This window comes from Priapulus caudatus, unplaced genomic scaffold (assembly GCF_000485595.1).
Source record: "Priapulus caudatus unplaced genomic scaffold, Priapulus_caudatus-5.0.1 Scaffold1071, whole genome shotgun sequence".
Classification (NCBI taxonomy): domain Eukaryota; kingdom Metazoa; phylum Priapulida; class Priapulimorpha; order Priapulimorphida; family Priapulidae; genus Priapulus; species Priapulus caudatus.
In genome coordinates, this window is record NW_014578132.1 from 43,560 (window position 1) to 60,634 (window position 17,075).

General features: G+C 41.5%; 1 protein-coding gene across 3 annotated transcripts; it reads right to left on the reverse strand.

The window, feature by feature from the left end:
* Positions 1 to 406: 406 nt before the first annotated feature.
* LOC106815235 (RUN domain-containing protein 1-like) lies at positions 407 to 15,465 on the reverse strand. 3 transcript variants are annotated; one of them, XM_014819669.1, is made up of 17 exons: positions 15,299 to 15,465; positions 11,797 to 11,999; positions 9,520 to 9,664; positions 9,089 to 9,184; positions 8,599 to 8,706; positions 8,028 to 8,180; positions 7,359 to 7,449; positions 7,100 to 7,149; positions 6,757 to 6,840; positions 5,928 to 6,070; positions 5,015 to 5,114; positions 4,631 to 4,726; positions 4,158 to 4,268; positions 3,604 to 3,696; positions 2,772 to 2,869; positions 2,409 to 2,503; positions 407 to 2,128 (listed from the first exon to the last, which is right to left on the reverse strand). In XM_014819669.1, the coding sequence occupies exons 2-17, from the start codon at positions 11,937 to 11,939 to the stop codon at positions 2,022 to 2,024; spliced, it is 1,713 nt and encodes a 570-aa protein (XP_014675155.1). In that variant the 5' UTR covers positions 11,940 to 11,999; positions 15,299 to 15,465; the 3' UTR covers positions 407 to 2,021. The 3 variants fall into 3 exon arrangements, with proteins under 3 accessions (XP_014675155.1, XP_014675154.1, XP_014675156.1); XM_014819668.1 differs by lacking the exon at positions 15,299 to 15,465 and adding an exon at positions 14,921 to 15,070; XM_014819670.1 differs by lacking the exons at positions 5,015 to 5,114; positions 5,928 to 6,070; positions 15,299 to 15,465 and adding an exon at positions 14,921 to 15,070.
* Positions 15,466 to 17,075: the final 1,610 nt, after the last annotated feature.

Consider the following 17,075-nt stretch of genomic DNA (forward strand, 5'->3'; position numbering starts at 1 on the left):
GTGCTATTTTGCGTACCATCAAAAATGTCTGGTTACGTCCCTGTATATAATTATATATATATGTATGTGCGCGTGCGTGCGTGCGTGCCCCTGTGTACATACATTGTATAAATGTATACAGTGTATATATTAGATATCTATGGTCTGAATGTCAAACCTCCTCGATACAAGAGTAGATACAATTAGATACAATGTTGGGTTACATTCTTTTATCTAGCAACTAACCAAATCATGGCTGAATGATCTCTTTGGCTATGTGCTCGCTGGTAGGTACATGTGGTTTACACACGTGCATAAAGCATGAAGCAATGACGCATTTTAATCTGCCACCCTAGCCCCTAGCTGCGACCATGCTACGCAAGTGCTAATTAGTATGCGATGATGACATAACAAATGTACAGAAATATTTCATGAAATATGTTTAGTATATTTCCAGAGAATACATAATAGAAGTGTCAATAAGGGTTTGATATCACCATGTCAAATGACATGTGCAACCAATCACTTTTCCAGTTTATCCGCAACGAGATTGTTTGCCAACTACTTCAATTTAATAGAATAAATTAAATAAAATTAAGCGAATCTTTCAGTAAATATATTCATATTGTAAATAATTATATAATGATTGGGCAAAATGACTGTTGTACTGGCAAATAATGTATATGAAAATATAGTGAAACATAATAAATTAACTTAAGGCCATACAAGATTTACTCAGTGTCACACATACATCGCACCTACTCTTTCGTGCTATATATAGGGAGAAAATATAATGATATTTCACCACTGCTATTAGTTGATTCTCTTACATTCACAATATTGCACATCTGGCCAAAAATACTTTACATAACCCCAATTTCCACATTAGCATTAACACATAAAAATGTAGTTATGCACATAATGGTAGCAGGAATACCTAACAATTAAACACAGGAGCATTACACAATAAAAACCAAAAAATCAACATGTTCCAGACCGTATTTTTTCACAATTTATCAAGTGTACATAAATAAAATATACCTTCAAGTGTGCCTAGTACAATTAAATAGAGCAACTACTATTCCTGGATTCCTTATCTTTGATGAAAAAATTGTAAGCGTTATGAACGTATAATATTGCATTGGAAAATTCTACTGTTACCTTGATCTTCCTGCTGAATTTACTGCTTAATCTTCAAAGATATGAAACCCGGTTATAGTCATCACTCTGTTTCAATGTACTATGCAAACCTTGAGGCATATTTTTTTTTATCTAGCCATGATTTTATATTAATCGTGGGCAAAAGTGGGCTGGTAGATGTTGAATGTTTTGTTCGAATCACACGCCTGTTTATTAGATATTCCTGCTGGAATGTTCCATATGTTAAGAATCTTAACATCAATCTACCGGTAATGTTTGTAATTGCCTCATATTTACTAGGCAATGACTTCTTAATATTTGTGCTGTTTTAGGTCACATATCCTAACGTACCATATTGGTGTAATAATAACAAGTACTCGAGTACTCACGCTTGCTCTTATGCAAGTGCATGCATACATGCACACACATGCAAACATGCGCATATGCGTGTATGTACGCAGACACCAAAACACCCAAGGATTAATAAATTACTATCCCACACTTGATATGCCTGCGGCTCTACCTCTCAATACTATTTTGATTTGACTGCAATGGTGTGCCATTCTAGACAATATTTCAACTTAATCCGATCTTGCTTAACTCTAGCACTACTACACTACAAAACGTGTTGTACAGGAACTCCCTGTACATGGAACTCCCTGTAATGGTAACGAAGCAGTATACGCCGATTTCAATGTGCAGTCACGTTTTCATACATGAACTATTCTACGCTAATCGCTGGGATTAATACCGCATGGTATGGGAGACGCTGGATGCAAATATTCATATTGCTACTTTGCTAGTCATCATTTGACAGCTCATCAGTGTTGAGGCTGGAAACCACACAGCACCAGAAGCTGCATGAACCTCCTCTACTCATTCTCTCCTAATCCTCAAGCAGTTTAGAAGGCGTGTTTGATGTTTTGGAATTGGCGGACTGCAAGGTCTGTTGGCAGATTGAAGTCAATGGTGGATAGTTTCTGCAATAATCTGAAGGCATCCTCAAACCCTGTCAAAATGCAACCACTATGTATACACTTAATAGATAGTAGTAATAGATAAAGGTTAACCCTGCACAGTTCTATATCATTTGTTTTAATGTCAATGAACATGTCAGAAAAGCAAAATAGTACACAGGCTTTCCAATGCCCAGTCCAGTAATGTCTCTATTACACACACACGCACGCACGCACGCACGCACGCACGCACGCACGCACGCACGCACGCACGCACGCACACACACACACACACGCACACGCGCATGCACACACACAAGTACACGAACATACCTGTTTTTGTCACATAGCTCCATGGTTGGTAAAAGTTATTGGTGAGATACTGAGTCCTGAAGAGCAACCGCAACCACACGACCAGCTTCTTTGCACTGAAAGCGCAAAACTCAATCATAAGTGACAGCTGTAAATGTAGAGCAGAGGATACGGGTGCATTGTGTATGACAGAAAATCACAGAAGATCAGACATCACACATCAGAGATGGTTGTGCCATCACAGAAGAAGATCAGACATCACACATCAGAGATGGTGGTGCCATCACAGAAGAAGATCAGACATCACACATCACAGAAGAAGTGTGTTGTGGTAACACTGCACTCAGAAGCATAAAATTCAGAGCTGAATTCCACATGACTTACTTGAGCGCAGCACAAATGAATGCTTTGAATTGCGAATCCATGCTGCGTTTATAGGGCATGTGGCTTGCCAGGACATTGTCAATGGCTCCAAGCAGCATCTGCCAGCAAATATTCATCAATGGAATAAATCAAGACCATTTTTTGGAACTGAACAAAATACAGAAGAACCTTGATGAGACAAATACTACCTGTTGACTATATACTATAACTATAACATCAAATATGTTTGATACCAAAATGACAATTTGCACCAGCAATGGCACACTAATACGTTACTAGCCCAAATATAGTGATTCTCAGTAATCACATTATTTTCAGATAGAACTAAGAAGCATCTTTTTTATTAAATGTTCCAAATTCTAAATAATCGAATTGGAAAAAGAAAATTTAGAATCAACTATTTGTTGGTAACCCGGGTATAACTTGTAGTACTACTGTGTTCACTTCATTTTCATGCCACATGATGTCTTGTTCCTTGATTTTTGCACCAGGGAGAAATACACATTTTACATACCAGGGTATTTGCTTATTTAGCATATTTCATATGCTATTTTCAATAATGCTGAATAGCCGAGCTCGTAGAGCACGTGCGTTACATCTGAAAGGTCGTTGGTTCGAATCCCATCTGTTTATTTTTTATTTTTTTATTTTTTTTATTTTTCTGGTTAGGGTTAGGTTAGGATTAGGGTTAGGATTAGGGTTCACAATGCGTATACATGTGTACACATGTGTATTATGGACCCGAGCGATCCCCAAGTTGCGCCCCACTACCGTTCGGCTATTTCCGGAAAAATGTGTATTTCTCCCCGGTACACGATTCTTGTTCCTTTACCTGCTTAGATGTGATGGCGGTGCCACCTACCACAGACAAGTCAAAACTTTGAGAGAGCTTTCTTGCAGGTGTCGCATTATATTCTGGACCATCCTGAAAGAAAGCAGCATCGTAACTTATCTGTTAGCCTATTCAATCACCAGTGATACATTGGTACCTATATATTGCTTTAGTATGGTACATATAGTAGTAACCAAACACATAACATTCTTCACTCGTAATATCATCATGAAATTCATATTTAACATTTCTAAAATTATGAATTAGTAATCATAGTATTTACATGAACATACCTATACAACCATACTATGCCATACCATCCAATAAACAATACCATACATACCACTAAATCATAGGTAAATTAGGGCATGGAAATGTTGAATTTCTTGTGTTTCGAGCGAGTCATACTCATCTCTATATTATACACTCCTGGTACCATACCATACCATTCTATAACTACACTCTATCTATCCTATATAGATGTTAACAGTATTACTTTATAGTGTTTATAGAACTCTGTGAAATGTTCCAAGTGCCTGTCGTTACTTTCATACCTTCAGCTCATAATATTTGAGGAGCAACTCCCACGCATGCATGGCCTTCAGCTCAGCAGTCGGTCGATGAGCGCAGCTAACAAATGGCACAAGACTTCTACTCTGTCCGATCTAGATGCAGCAGGTGCATAAATGTAAAACCCACGGAAACTGTGGCAATCATTACCAACCATGTTTGCACATAACAGCATGTATATGTAAGTGTATATGTATGTGTGTATCTATATGAATATGTATGCATGTGTATGTAACAATATGTAGATGCGTGTGGTTAGGTGCATATGTATGCACATGACTGTGGCGCCAGAGTGACTATGAAAAAGCGCTTGAAACTGGGTCAACAACACATGCATTTTATACAGAGGACAAAGAAAGCAGAGTATAAATGCCTCTCGTCCTCTGCACTGAAACAATACTGGTTATAAATCAATGAATATATTTAAATACAATGCTAGTATTATTTATATGATTACCTCCATGAGTCCATGTTGCATTAGATCACGGATGGCTCCAGCTAGGTCCTTCCTCACCGCTGACACCAGAGCCTCATTGCACACATATGCTGGCGCCTGAAACGAAGATGGTGACCTGTTGACCAGGCAGCACATTCACATGTGCACACACACACACACACACACGCGCGCACGCACACACACGAGTGCACGCACACACACGAGCGCACGCACACACACGAGCGCACGCACACACGCATGCACAGATACACTAGCATAAACGCATGTACATTTCCACGCATGCACACAGTCACACGCTCACGCACACACACACACACACAGTCACACACTCACGCACACACACACACAAATACATTATTCGAGATGCTTAACGAGGATTCTCACATCGTCATCACTTGTGTAGTCGCTGTCTGCGTGTTGTTCCTGTGCAGACGTGAGCTGAATAACATAGTCAACAGCAAGCTCCAATCGTGCACGCATGTCCCTGTCACCATGACAACAAACATTTATATGCACCATACAGATATAACGTTTAAGACAAACACCACTAAGTCTCTGCACAACCCTGCTCTGTGCAAGTCGATCAATTATTGTCATTTCGTAGCTTTCTAATTTCTGCAGGAATGCATTTAAATCCACAAAATTTCTGGAAACTTTTCATGACCCCCACAAAATGTTATGTCCATTTGTGCACGTCATTTTACTGTTAAACCTGTCATAATGGGCCATGGAATAAGGCTTCAATACAATTTGATAAATATTGATGAAGAAAGGGGCAGTAGGTATCCTTTCATCAAAATTAAGTGCTAAAACTGTTTCATCGCATATCGAATATATCACACCAGAGCTAATATAGTTAGATTATTCAGGTTATATTGTAATATATATATATATTAGGTGTAACGATTCACCGATATATCAGTGAATCACGATACAGTGGCCAACAATACGATAACTGATAGGATGCGTCCATATTATTTCATACATGGTATGACAAATTTATCACAGCCTATAAACTACAATATCTCTCTTTCTGTTTGTGTATCGCAATACGTATCAAATCATGAGCCTAGTGTATTGATGCATCTCTTATATGCATACAGTCAACTCTCCCAATACCGACCACATTCGGGACTGTGCATATAGTTCGGTTCCTAGACTGCTAGAGGGCCTATGCATATCTTACACGTCTCAGATGGTGTGGGACTTCAAAAAAAATCCCCTGGTTTAATGAAGATTTGGTTTTTAAGGAGTTCAGAATTTGGAGTCGACATATAGCCAGTATTGTATGTATTACCCCCAGTGGTTTCCTTTCGTAGTTTTCTTCAGCTCGTTTTTCCTGAAGTTGTTCATGCTTGCACAGCCAAACTGATTGACAAGCAGCATCTGCAGTATGTTCTTCATTCTTTTGACCATCTTCGCTGTGCGTTCGTTAACATGCTGCATGGAAATATATCAATCTCTCATTCATATAATCATTGCTTATTGTTGACACAAATTGTATACTAAAACAAGTGCCGCAGAGCGACAGCACTCACCTGATACGGCAGAGTTTCTGATGCTAAACTCCAAGGGGCAAACGGAATCAGAGCGCAGCCCTCCATCGGCCGCGTTCGCGTCTCTCCTCCGTTGTCTCTCATATACTTCTCTCTTCCTCTCTCGCTGTGCTAAATCTCTTCCTTACGCGCGCTCAGCTCTCTCTCCTCTCTCTCTGCGCTCGTCAACCTCTCTCTCTCGCTCGCTCTCTCTCTCTCTGCCTCTCTCTCTTGTTGCTCGTCTTCCGCTTCAACGCTCTCGTCTCTCCCTCCATCTCTGGCTCGCGTCGCTCACACTCACTCTGCCCTCGTCGTCTCTGCTGGCTTCCTTCTGTCCGTTGTCTTTCTTGATCTCTTTTCGTCATGGTCACCCTCTTCTCTCTCTCTGCTCTCATCTCTCTCATCTCTCTCTTCTTTCTCTCTCTCTTTTCTCGCGCTCACTCTCTCTTTCTCGTCTCTCTCTCTCTCTCTTATCGCTCTCTTCTAAAATCACTCTCTGCTCTTTTTCCCCCTCCCTCTCTCGTCTCTCTCTCTCTCTCTCTTCCTCCTCTCTCGCGCTCTCATCTCCTCGTCTCTCTCTCTCTTCCCTACCTTTTGAGAGTCGGCCTCGCGGCCGAGGCGATGACGCGGAGAGCGGTTATGCACCATGCAGCACGTCCCGTCAGACTCATTGCCCTATTAACACAAGAACGTCACATCACAGTCACCGACGTAACTGCACGGGTGTGAGTGAATACACACACATAACACGTTAGGGTCATCTGGTCAATGAGGTAGAAATGTTCTAGTCAGAGGGCAGCCAGTGAGCTTATTTTTATGTTAGGATTAGGGGTAAGGATTGGGGTTAGGGTAGGGGGAGTCTGGGTCAAGAATCTTGGGGTTAGGTATAGCTAAGGTGAAGATTAATGGGGGGGTGCATTTAAATCAGATTTACCTTTGCAGGGCAGGTGCATCTGTACTCTACTTGTGAACGCTCAGCCTCTTCTGTAACAAGGCAAAAAGTTGAGCAAAATATTCATTTACTATTTGTATTTTACAAAATTATATCACAAACTAATAGCCTTTTTATCATTAGCCATCATTTAAGATTATAGTCTACCACATTAATAGAGAAAAACATGCAAGATCAATAAGATTGTGACAGAATTTCCAAAGGTGAATTCAAAATCGTAATGGATAATATCTTAAAGTACTTTGCAGGAATTCGATGAATCGCTCCAGGTCTATAATCTGTGTTTTCAGTTGTGAGACTAGCTGTTCTTTTGCTTTTGCTGGATTGACAATCTAAAAACAAAATAAAAATGGTACTTGTTAATGCATTTGCTTATACAGTGAAAAATGCAATAGTATACACGTCTACATAATAAACAGCCATCTACAAAGAACACTTTTGGTATTTCCCTTGAGTGACAGTTATACAATGAAACTACCTCTAAAGAATGGACAGACACATACCTATAAAGGACACTTTATGGGTCTTCCTCAAGTTACCACTATATAGAGATTTAACTGTAATTTGACTGTGAAAAATAATAACATTTGCAACCTATTTGATAATACTGAAACTTTACCTAATTAATTGAACAATTTCATAAATAGTTTTGAACTGTAATGATTTTTATATTTTAGCAGTTAATGGAAGTTTTTGACAGATATAGCTAGCTTTAGTTGACAGAAAGTTTTTGTTTAACTGGCAGCAAATGATAGAATAATGATAAGTAACATGTTATTTAATTAAATGCGTTCTTTAATGATATACTTTACTGACAACAATCAACACTTTGTACACACATCTTCAGACGTAATGGTGTTACACTGTTTAAATAAATAAAAAAATAACACAAAGCTATGTGTGTATGCACCTGTGACACGGCCATGTTGACTTTCTGTTTCAGCTGTTCAGTGTCCAACTGCTCCATGTTTTCCATGTCAAGCTTCAGCTTCTGCTTAAGCTCATCTATAATGACTCTTTGTTTCTCCATTACCATGTTCTGGGGCATGCCTGCATCTCCTGTCTGAAGGTGATTAATCATACACTAATTAATAAAAAAAGACATAGCCCTTGAGATACAAATCCTGTCACAGGCAAACATTTTGTGTGTATACTTTTGCATAGAACATAGTGGGGAGTGTGGTAAATGTGATCAATGAAGGTGCATGGTAACTGCTTGACATTGAGCACACCTTTACAAAACACAAACTCTTTCCAGGTATTGTCATACTTTACACTTGTATGAAGTTGTGGTGTTAGACATGTCAGTTGCAAATATTACCTAGTGTGAAGCATCAGATAGCAACCATTACCTACTGTAATACACCAGGTAGCAAATATTACCTGGTGTAGGACATCAGATATCAAACATACCTGGTATTATTGGGACATGAGGTAGTCGATATTACTTGGTGTCAGGCATGAAGTAGCAAAAACATTACCTGGTACGCATAGTTCTCCAAATCTTGAAGCTGCTGTTTAAGCTGTTCTATTAGTGCCAACTGTTTCTTCCTCTGCTCAGCTATCCTACTTTCATGTTCCTTTTCATTCTAGAACAAGAATGAGGTGTTTGTGAGCGTTTACATATGCCGGCAAATTATTTGGAGGGCCGGTAACATTGGCAAAACACCGGCCCTCCGAGCCGGTGGTTTCAGCCGCGTTAGCGAGTACCTACATTTTTATTTATAGCCTACATTATTTATAGCAAATAGTCTACATTACTGTTTTACCTGAAGGTTATTACGCCATAACTTATCAACATTTTACAAATTTGAAATCGAGAATGCAAGCGTGAACCATGACATGGATTTCACAAACAAATTTGTGAAAGCTGGTAAATTATGGTGAGGGCTGGTAAAAATTACTGTTACCAGCCCTCTGGGCCAGTGCAAAAAATCTTAATTTCGTGCCCTGCAAACTATTGTTACTAACCATGTCAACAGTGTCTTGGTCCGGATGTATGACAGCAATGCCGCGCGTGTCAGGACAACCCCGAAATGCAAATTCCTCAAGTTCCTTCAGCAGTCTCTGGATTAAGAACAAATGTTACCTTTGTAACCCAGATTTTCTCCACTGAAGATTGCCAAAAACGTGAGTAATATTCTCTAATATTCTCTCCATTTTGCCTTATTAATTTCTTGCTGTTATAAGTGCGTTATACTTTGTATGAACACCACTATATATATAGAACATGAATCCTTAACATTCTGTAATATTTTCATCACTAATGTTCTTTTTAGTCATATTAGGTACAATCTATGATCGCAATAGGGATTATTCTTATAATGTTGGCAATTCTACATTTAATTAAGGTGTATTATCTGCCAGGATACCCACGATACTAATCATCTTGCATAAATTACCTCTATTTCCTCTGGTGATGCAGAAATGATCTGTTTTAACCGGAACTGGACTTGTCCGAAATGTGTTGTCAGAGAGAGCAGCGATTGATTTAGTTCCTCTTGCTCATCCTCCAGGTGACACAACCTGTCCAGCTCACTAACATGACTACAAAACAAAAATTGTGTCACCATCTGCCTAGTTACTGGAATTAGGGTGTGAGGAGGAGAGTAACTTCTATATAAGGTTAAAATTACGAAGAAATTCGCCATCAGGAAACAGCTGAAAGGGGGAGTATTCAGCCACACACTAGAGAGAGGAAGAGGAGGAGAAGCAACTTTTGTTTATAACAGAGTTTTAATTTCGCAACAACATTGATATCGAGTACTGTGGTTGCCCTCCTTACATTCCATCATGCCTCTGAAAATTGACATCCAAGGAAATAACCCACTGTGGTCAGCCTATCTCAGGGGTAGAAATTATCTTTTAAACACGGGAGTCCAACGGACTCCCTACCCTCAAAAAGAGGGAGTTCGCAGCAAAATAAGGGAGTCCGCAGTCTGAGGTTCAAAATTAAAGATATTAACAATTACGCATGTGCTTATTTTTTAGATTCTGCCAAATTTTCTTTGGACATTAAGGCCCAGTCACACATACACGACGCACGACCCGCGCACTAAAAAATTAGCAATTTTGGCCAGTGCGTTGTCGTTCGCTGGGTGTGCGTCCGCATTCGTTACTCGTTCGGCGAGCGCGCTGGACCAACGCTATGCATTCGTTGTCATTCGCTCGTGCGCGTCGGGATTTTTGTGCATGCACAAAATTGTGCGCGGAGCTCGACGCATGAATGTACACGCCAGAAGGATGCCAGACACGCGCAGAGCGCGCTGGACCAACGCCAGACCCACGCGGAGCACACGATGGGTATTCGTTGTATGTTCGTCGGCTGAGGTGTAGCGAACACCTAGCGCACACCTAGCGTGCTTCTAACCCATGTCTAGTGAACATGCAGCGAATATGGGCGTGCTGAACGAGTTTATAGCACGCCCAGCATTCTTCTAGTGTGTTCCTAGCGTGTAGCCATGGGGTATATAAACAGGTCCCGCCCCACCTCCTCATCATTACTTCTCCTCCGACTCTCATGGGTGATGACAGAGATTCCTGCTGATCGCGTCTAGAAGAACCACCTCAGAAGATGGAGGATCCCGACAGGCTGCGACTACAATACGAAATCGCCGTTCTCCAACATCAGCAGAACCTCATGGAACTGGCACTTTACCAAGTCCATGTCATCAGGATAAGGAGAAAGAGAAGAGGTCAACGGAGGTTCTGGGTCTGACCGTGGATCGGTAGGCGACGACGGTTTGGCCTGTATGACCAGGCAGCTACTTGTTGAACTTCGTAACGAAGACCAGGCAGCCTTCAAGAACTTCATGCGGATGTTCGACGAGCTGCTAACCAGAATGGGTCCGAGCATCACCAAGCAGAATATAACTGCTTGAACAAATAATATATAATAATAAGTATTATATAATAATATTATAATAATAAATAATATATATTTGTAAATATAATTTACAGAGATGCCCTCGACCCTGGCCTGAAGCTTGCCCTCACTCTGCGGCATCTTGCCTCTGGGAACAAGTATCACTCAATGTCCTATGGGTGGAGGGTGCCTCACAACACCATATCCCTGACCCGTTCGCTCGCTGACCTGACCGTTCGCTGGCTGTGCGTTGAATGTGCGGTGCATGCGCGGACCATTCGTTCCGTGCGCTAGCAACACGCTGTGCATTCGTTGTCAACTCGCTAGCTTCTCCCAAATCCTGACAAAAGTTGGGCGCACAACGACGCACTGATCTATTTTCCATTTTTTGATTAATTTTCAGTGCGCCGTGCGTCGTGTATGTGTGACTGGGGCATTAGCAGAAAAATACGGTAATTCCGCGAGGCCGTGCTCTGGAACGAACTAGTTAGTATGGCAGAATTTTCAGGGAGTCACACAGACTCCTGCATATGTCAAATCAGGGAGTATTTGACTCCGGACTCCCGTTAATTACGCACCCTGCTACCTGGTTTGCCTCTATGTTGCATACTCATTCCTCTTTGTCTTGTATAACATGTGTTGTAAACATTTGCCTTGACAATCCTTCTTTGAAGAAAAAGCTTGCGCTTATGCCCGCACCAACTTACCCTGGTCCCATAAGATTTTTGATTAAACCAAAATCAACAGTTGCATTGCCCCAAAACTAATATGTGCACCCTGCTAGTGCACCCTATAGTGGTGCCATAATACCAACCTCTGTTCGCCCTCCCAGTCGGGCATGGCTGCTCCAAGAGGTGCCCAACGCTCAAGGGGGCGGTCCATATCATCAAAATCCTCCTCTTCGTGATCATCACAGTTGTCCTGCTGCACTAGCGGCAAGTCAGTCTCCTCCATCATCTTGTCGTCCTCGTCACGTGTCACTCAGGGTCCGTTGAACAAGAGAGCAACCTCTACCGCCTACAATCACGAACATACCCATGCTCAATGTGCAAGCAACCATTTTGGGACATATACGGGGATTCTTGAGAAAATGTCAGCTACATGAATAGACTTCCTTGGCTAATAGACTTATAATAGACTTCCCAGTACCCAGCCTCGAAAATGAGCTTTCTGCAGCTTTAGCATCACATACTGTAGATGAGCTAGTGCTGATATAAGTGGTTTCTTCATTACTACATCCAATAATTTTTCATTTCGCTCAACAGTTTCTCTCCAATTTTTATTATTATTATTATTATTAAATTTTTATTGCATATATATGCAGGCACGCGTGCGCACATACTACACGCACGAGCTCGCACGCTCGCACGCACGCACACCTAGTGATCAGTATAATTGCAGCTTAGTGTTTGTGTGTAGTTGTTCCCGTATCTACATAAGAAAGCACATTCCTGTACTTATCTTGTCTACTATGTAGTCAGTATGATCATTCTATGTTGACTGCTGATCTATTTTCAGAGCTAGAAATTATACATTTTTTGACTGGGGTATTGAGTTGCTACTTAATTCCAACTCGATTTCGTCAGTATCCACATTTTTGTTGGGGTAAAAAAGCATAAATGCCATTTTGTCTGGGCAGGGCTCGAATTAACCGACGGCACCGACGGCAATTGCCGTCGGTGCCCCCATCAATCGCCGTACTGCCCCTGAAAATCCAACCCGACCAACGGCAGTCACCTGCCTTGCCCGTTTGTGTAATTGCCGTCGGTGCCCTTTAATCTACTGCCCTAGTTTCGTTTTTAGTCGAATCAACATAACACGTGCGCGTGCATGCTGTAGTTGAAATGATGAGATAAAAACCGATAGTCGCAGGAGGGAATAATAACAGCATCGGATATTTATTTGCTCCTGATAGCGGGCATGTAAAATTTCTTGTTACTGTACTTCCATTAACAGAGGTGGGTACAGCGGTCGGTACGTGTTACGGTGTAAGCTTACATGGGGGCATATTGTTTTGTACATTAAAAGCAAGACGATGTTGATGTACTAATTTGTTATGAGTTTTCTTTTATTTTACAAAAGTGCCTTGGTGCCCTTCTCAAATTTTGAGAGTTGCCTTGGTGCCTTTCTATTTTAGAGAAAATTCAAGGCGATTTCTCACATGCCCTAAAAAAATTGCCTTGCCCTTCTCGTCGCTTAATTCGAGCCCTGTGTCTGGGTACATTTGCAAGTTATTACAATCGAACACGTGTAATGTTTCCTACGTTCATTTGCAGATTCCTTTGCATCAGAATTTGTGACATATAGCCTATAATACATGTATTGATGAAAACATAGTCAATCCAAAAGTATTGCATAGGATTCTTTTTCATCTCACTGCACACATCATTGATCAATCTAATGTGCTGTACTATCCTGCAGCTTAATTGTGACTTTTATATAATTTATTATATTTGATAGATTTTCCATCCTGCATTATATTCCTACCGAGGTCACATTGTAATGCGTTAAAGGCATAATAGGCCCATTGACTATGTTGACGAATAGCTAAAGAACTGACCTTTAATAAGTACATTACCTTATAGTCAAACGCGTATTATGTTGTCCAAATATCACTGCCTAATTACTGAAAGAAAAATGTCTAATTGAAATCGTAAATCTGGTAGATCTGGCGCCCAACGTCTAAATTGAGTTGCCAGGCAAAATAGCCTCGAATTCGTTAGGCAACGTCATATGTTGCTTACGCGGTGTTTAGCAGAGAATTTGTTGTCTCGGGGATGCTTTATTACGATAATGAGCTAGTAGAAATGTAATCTCCTGGGTGTAATCTGGTATTGAGGCCACCAGTAAATAACCGTGGGTGCTAAATGACTACGGGGTACCCACATGTCTTCAATTTCAGGACACAGGTGTATTCGGTTGACCAATATACTCAAATACGCGTAGTGCCGCTGCTTTCCATGTTTAGTCTGTGGCCGTGGTTATCCGGCGATCCTCCCATAGCGTGGCCCCCAACACAGGCCTACTTCATTATCACGAGCGTCCGTGATCGTACGTGGATTCCACTTTCATTACAATCTCAGAGCTGCTGATTACGTATACAGTGACGGTACCTGTACTAATCGTAGCATTGTACGCCCCCGACGCGAAAATCATCCGTGCGTGCTGTAGGTTTTGGCATGCTCGAAAATGTCGTGGACTATATAATCTGTATCACACCCGCTTGGCGAAGTAAATGCGGTTTCGAAACAAACTGTAAACAAGTCAGTCAACTGATTTCGTGGACTGCGGATTTCAATTAGACATTTCTTAGTAACCAGCAGTGATATTGGACAAACTAATACGCGTTTGGCTATAAGGTAATGTACTTATTAACTACACAAGGTGCCAGTTACTCTAGCATTCGTTAAAATTGCATAATCGATGGGCCTATTATGCCTTTATTAAACGTCAAGTAAGAAAATGTGTCCATGTCGTCTGCAGCCTCTGCTCTCAAATTATGAACCAAATGGAGGTTCCCATATGTTCACAATCCTCTTACCTAACATCAGGACACTGGGAAAAATCTCAGCCAATTCCTATTTGACAACCCCAGGTTTAAAAACCCTAACCCTAACCCTAACCAAACTCACGACATGGGTGTGTAAACGCTACTTGTACCAAAATCTCTACCTCAGCTTAAACAAAGTGTTTATGCCCTATAATGAACGATTACGTTGTATTTTCAACACGGCGAAACTAGTTACTATAAAATTACTACGCCTAGTAGTAGTATTAGTAAAGAAATGACTAATTATCTAACACAGCAGTAGTAGCTAGTGGTAGTGTACACTATACAGTGTACTCGTACAGTTACAGTACTGACATGGGCCTGGCTAGTCTACGACTACGTATCTTGCATCGGTTCGCACCGAGACAGAAACTATGGATATTCACACCTCTTAGACATCTGTAGTGATGGCTACACTATTTGGATTGTTAATGTGGAAACCACAATGTCTACGATACGTATACGAAGTAGATGAAGAGAGGAAGAAACCCAATGCGACAAGACTAGCTTCGTTCGCACGTAAACAGACTGTGAAGAAGTGAGCGGTGTGACGCAAGAGTGAAACGGATTGGGATTGGTTATGTGGTATCACGTGCCGCAGCGCCATGTTTCTATAATCTCGGTTTGTTTACAAATTACATGCACTGCACTGTAGGCCGGCGGGCGGTGTAAAAAAAGTTACCGGTCATACCAGTGTGATATGCTATTCTAACCGTCGCAATACACGTAAATAGTATATTAAACAGCAATAAAGACGAATATTAACCTCTGAATCTCTATCATAGCAGCCGCCTGATTCCGAATCACTAGCAGAACCAAAACACTGCTCATCGTCCAATCACATTCACACGAAGAATATAATGGAATAGGCGCCATCTACAAGCGCAGAACAGAATCCATTTATTATATTATTATTATCCATTTATTATTGCTCGTCTCACTCACTCAGTCACTGATCTATATATATTGATATATATAGCCCAGTTATATATATATAGTTATATATAGATCAGTGGCCCCACTAATATATAGATCATTTTCGAATATATCCATCTTCTGATAGTGATTATGTGCGTTTGTTTGTGTATGATTGACATTGCTATATGAAGAGCTTATTTGCAAAACTCAAAACTGCCTACTCTTTTCAGAACAAAGACAGTAATAGTGAATTGATAATAATTTTCTTAATTGAAAATTAATGTATTCCGACTATAAATATTATATACACACGTATACATGAACCCGACTGTAATGAGATATATATATATATATATATATATATATATACAAATATTATATTCCTGAATACATACTGAGAAATTGCGTGGTTTCTGACGGACTATGATCTAATATAAACATTAATATTATCACTCGGTTTTATTTCTTACTCATTTCCCATAAAACAACGTAAGGCCCTTATTACCTACACATTTGTCAATATATATTGGCCGATATTTTCTTTACATGTTGTACAAGTGATGCCAATAATAGACTTTAAATACAATAAATAACGCTACGCAATCCCATTTAGCTATACATATTATGAAAGTCCTTAAAAACGTCCGCTGTAGAATATATATTATATATAGGCCTATTACTCAACAAATACATACGTACGTACTTAGGCGTATGCACGCACGCACGCACACGCACGCACGCACACACATGCTCACGTGTGTTCGTGAGTGCGCTACTTCTGGCTATGTTGTGCTGCCACTGCCCGCGCGATGCGCACTCTCCGCAGATGGTCGCCTTCGACGAGCGTCGTGACGTAAGCAAGCAGATGATCAAGCGCCGTCTCGAAGCGCTCTAACGTGACGACGCACTGCGCGTGCGCTTCTCGCGCGCTGCGCATGCGCTGACGATCGACGGCCGACAGACGCCGGTCAGGATGCTTCGGCTTCTTTTTCTTCTCAGCCAACGTCGTATCTCTGTCGGCGTCGATACGGAACAGTTGTCGCCAGCGTAGCGGCAGCGGCGCCGCCCCGCAGAGGTAGTTGGAGATGTTGAGCGAGACGCGCGTGTCGCGGACGGCGATGATGACGGCTGAGCGGATGAAGAGGAAACAGAGGAAGTAGACGGACACGCAGAAGGCGCTCAGCGCCAGCCTCGCCGCCGCGCTGTCGTCGAAGTCTTCCTTCATGCGCGTGTAGCCGCCCAGCATGAACGCGAGCAGCGTGAGGATGACGTCACTGACGCGCCGCATGCGCGCGAAGTTTGCGCTGAAGAGCGTGAAGAACGCGAACGTGAAGGCGGCCATGATGACGAGCGTCGCCATGACAGGGTAGAGCGACGCGCGCACGCAGCTTTCGACGTACTGCAGGTAGCGTCTCGTGGCGCGTATGTCGTTAAGGAAGGATAGCAGCTTGAAGGAGAGGACGACTATGAGGCAGCCTAACAGCACCAGCACCAGCTCGCTCCACTTGGCCACCTCGTACATATCCACGAAGCTAGCAAAAACAGAACGCATACTGGCTGATAATTGCAATGAATACATATTATATATAGCGAGAATGTGCGTGTAAATATAATAAACATATATA

What these genes read in the sequence shown, in the direction of transcription:
- LOC106815235 (XM_014819669.1), bottom strand. Translation starts at nt 11,939, where the DNA reads ATGATGGAGGAGACTGACTTGCCGCTAGTGCAGCAGGACAACTGTGAT. An exon ending in CATCACCAGAGGAAATAGAG is followed by an intron (nt 9,185 to 9,519) that starts GTAATTTATGCA and finishes TTCTTAATCCAG; the next exon opens with AGACTGCTGAAGGAACTTGA. An exon ending in ACCAAGACACTGTTGACATG is followed by an intron (nt 8,707 to 9,088) that starts GTTAGTAACAAT and finishes TTCTTGTTCTAG; the next exon opens with AATGAAAAGGAACATGAAAG.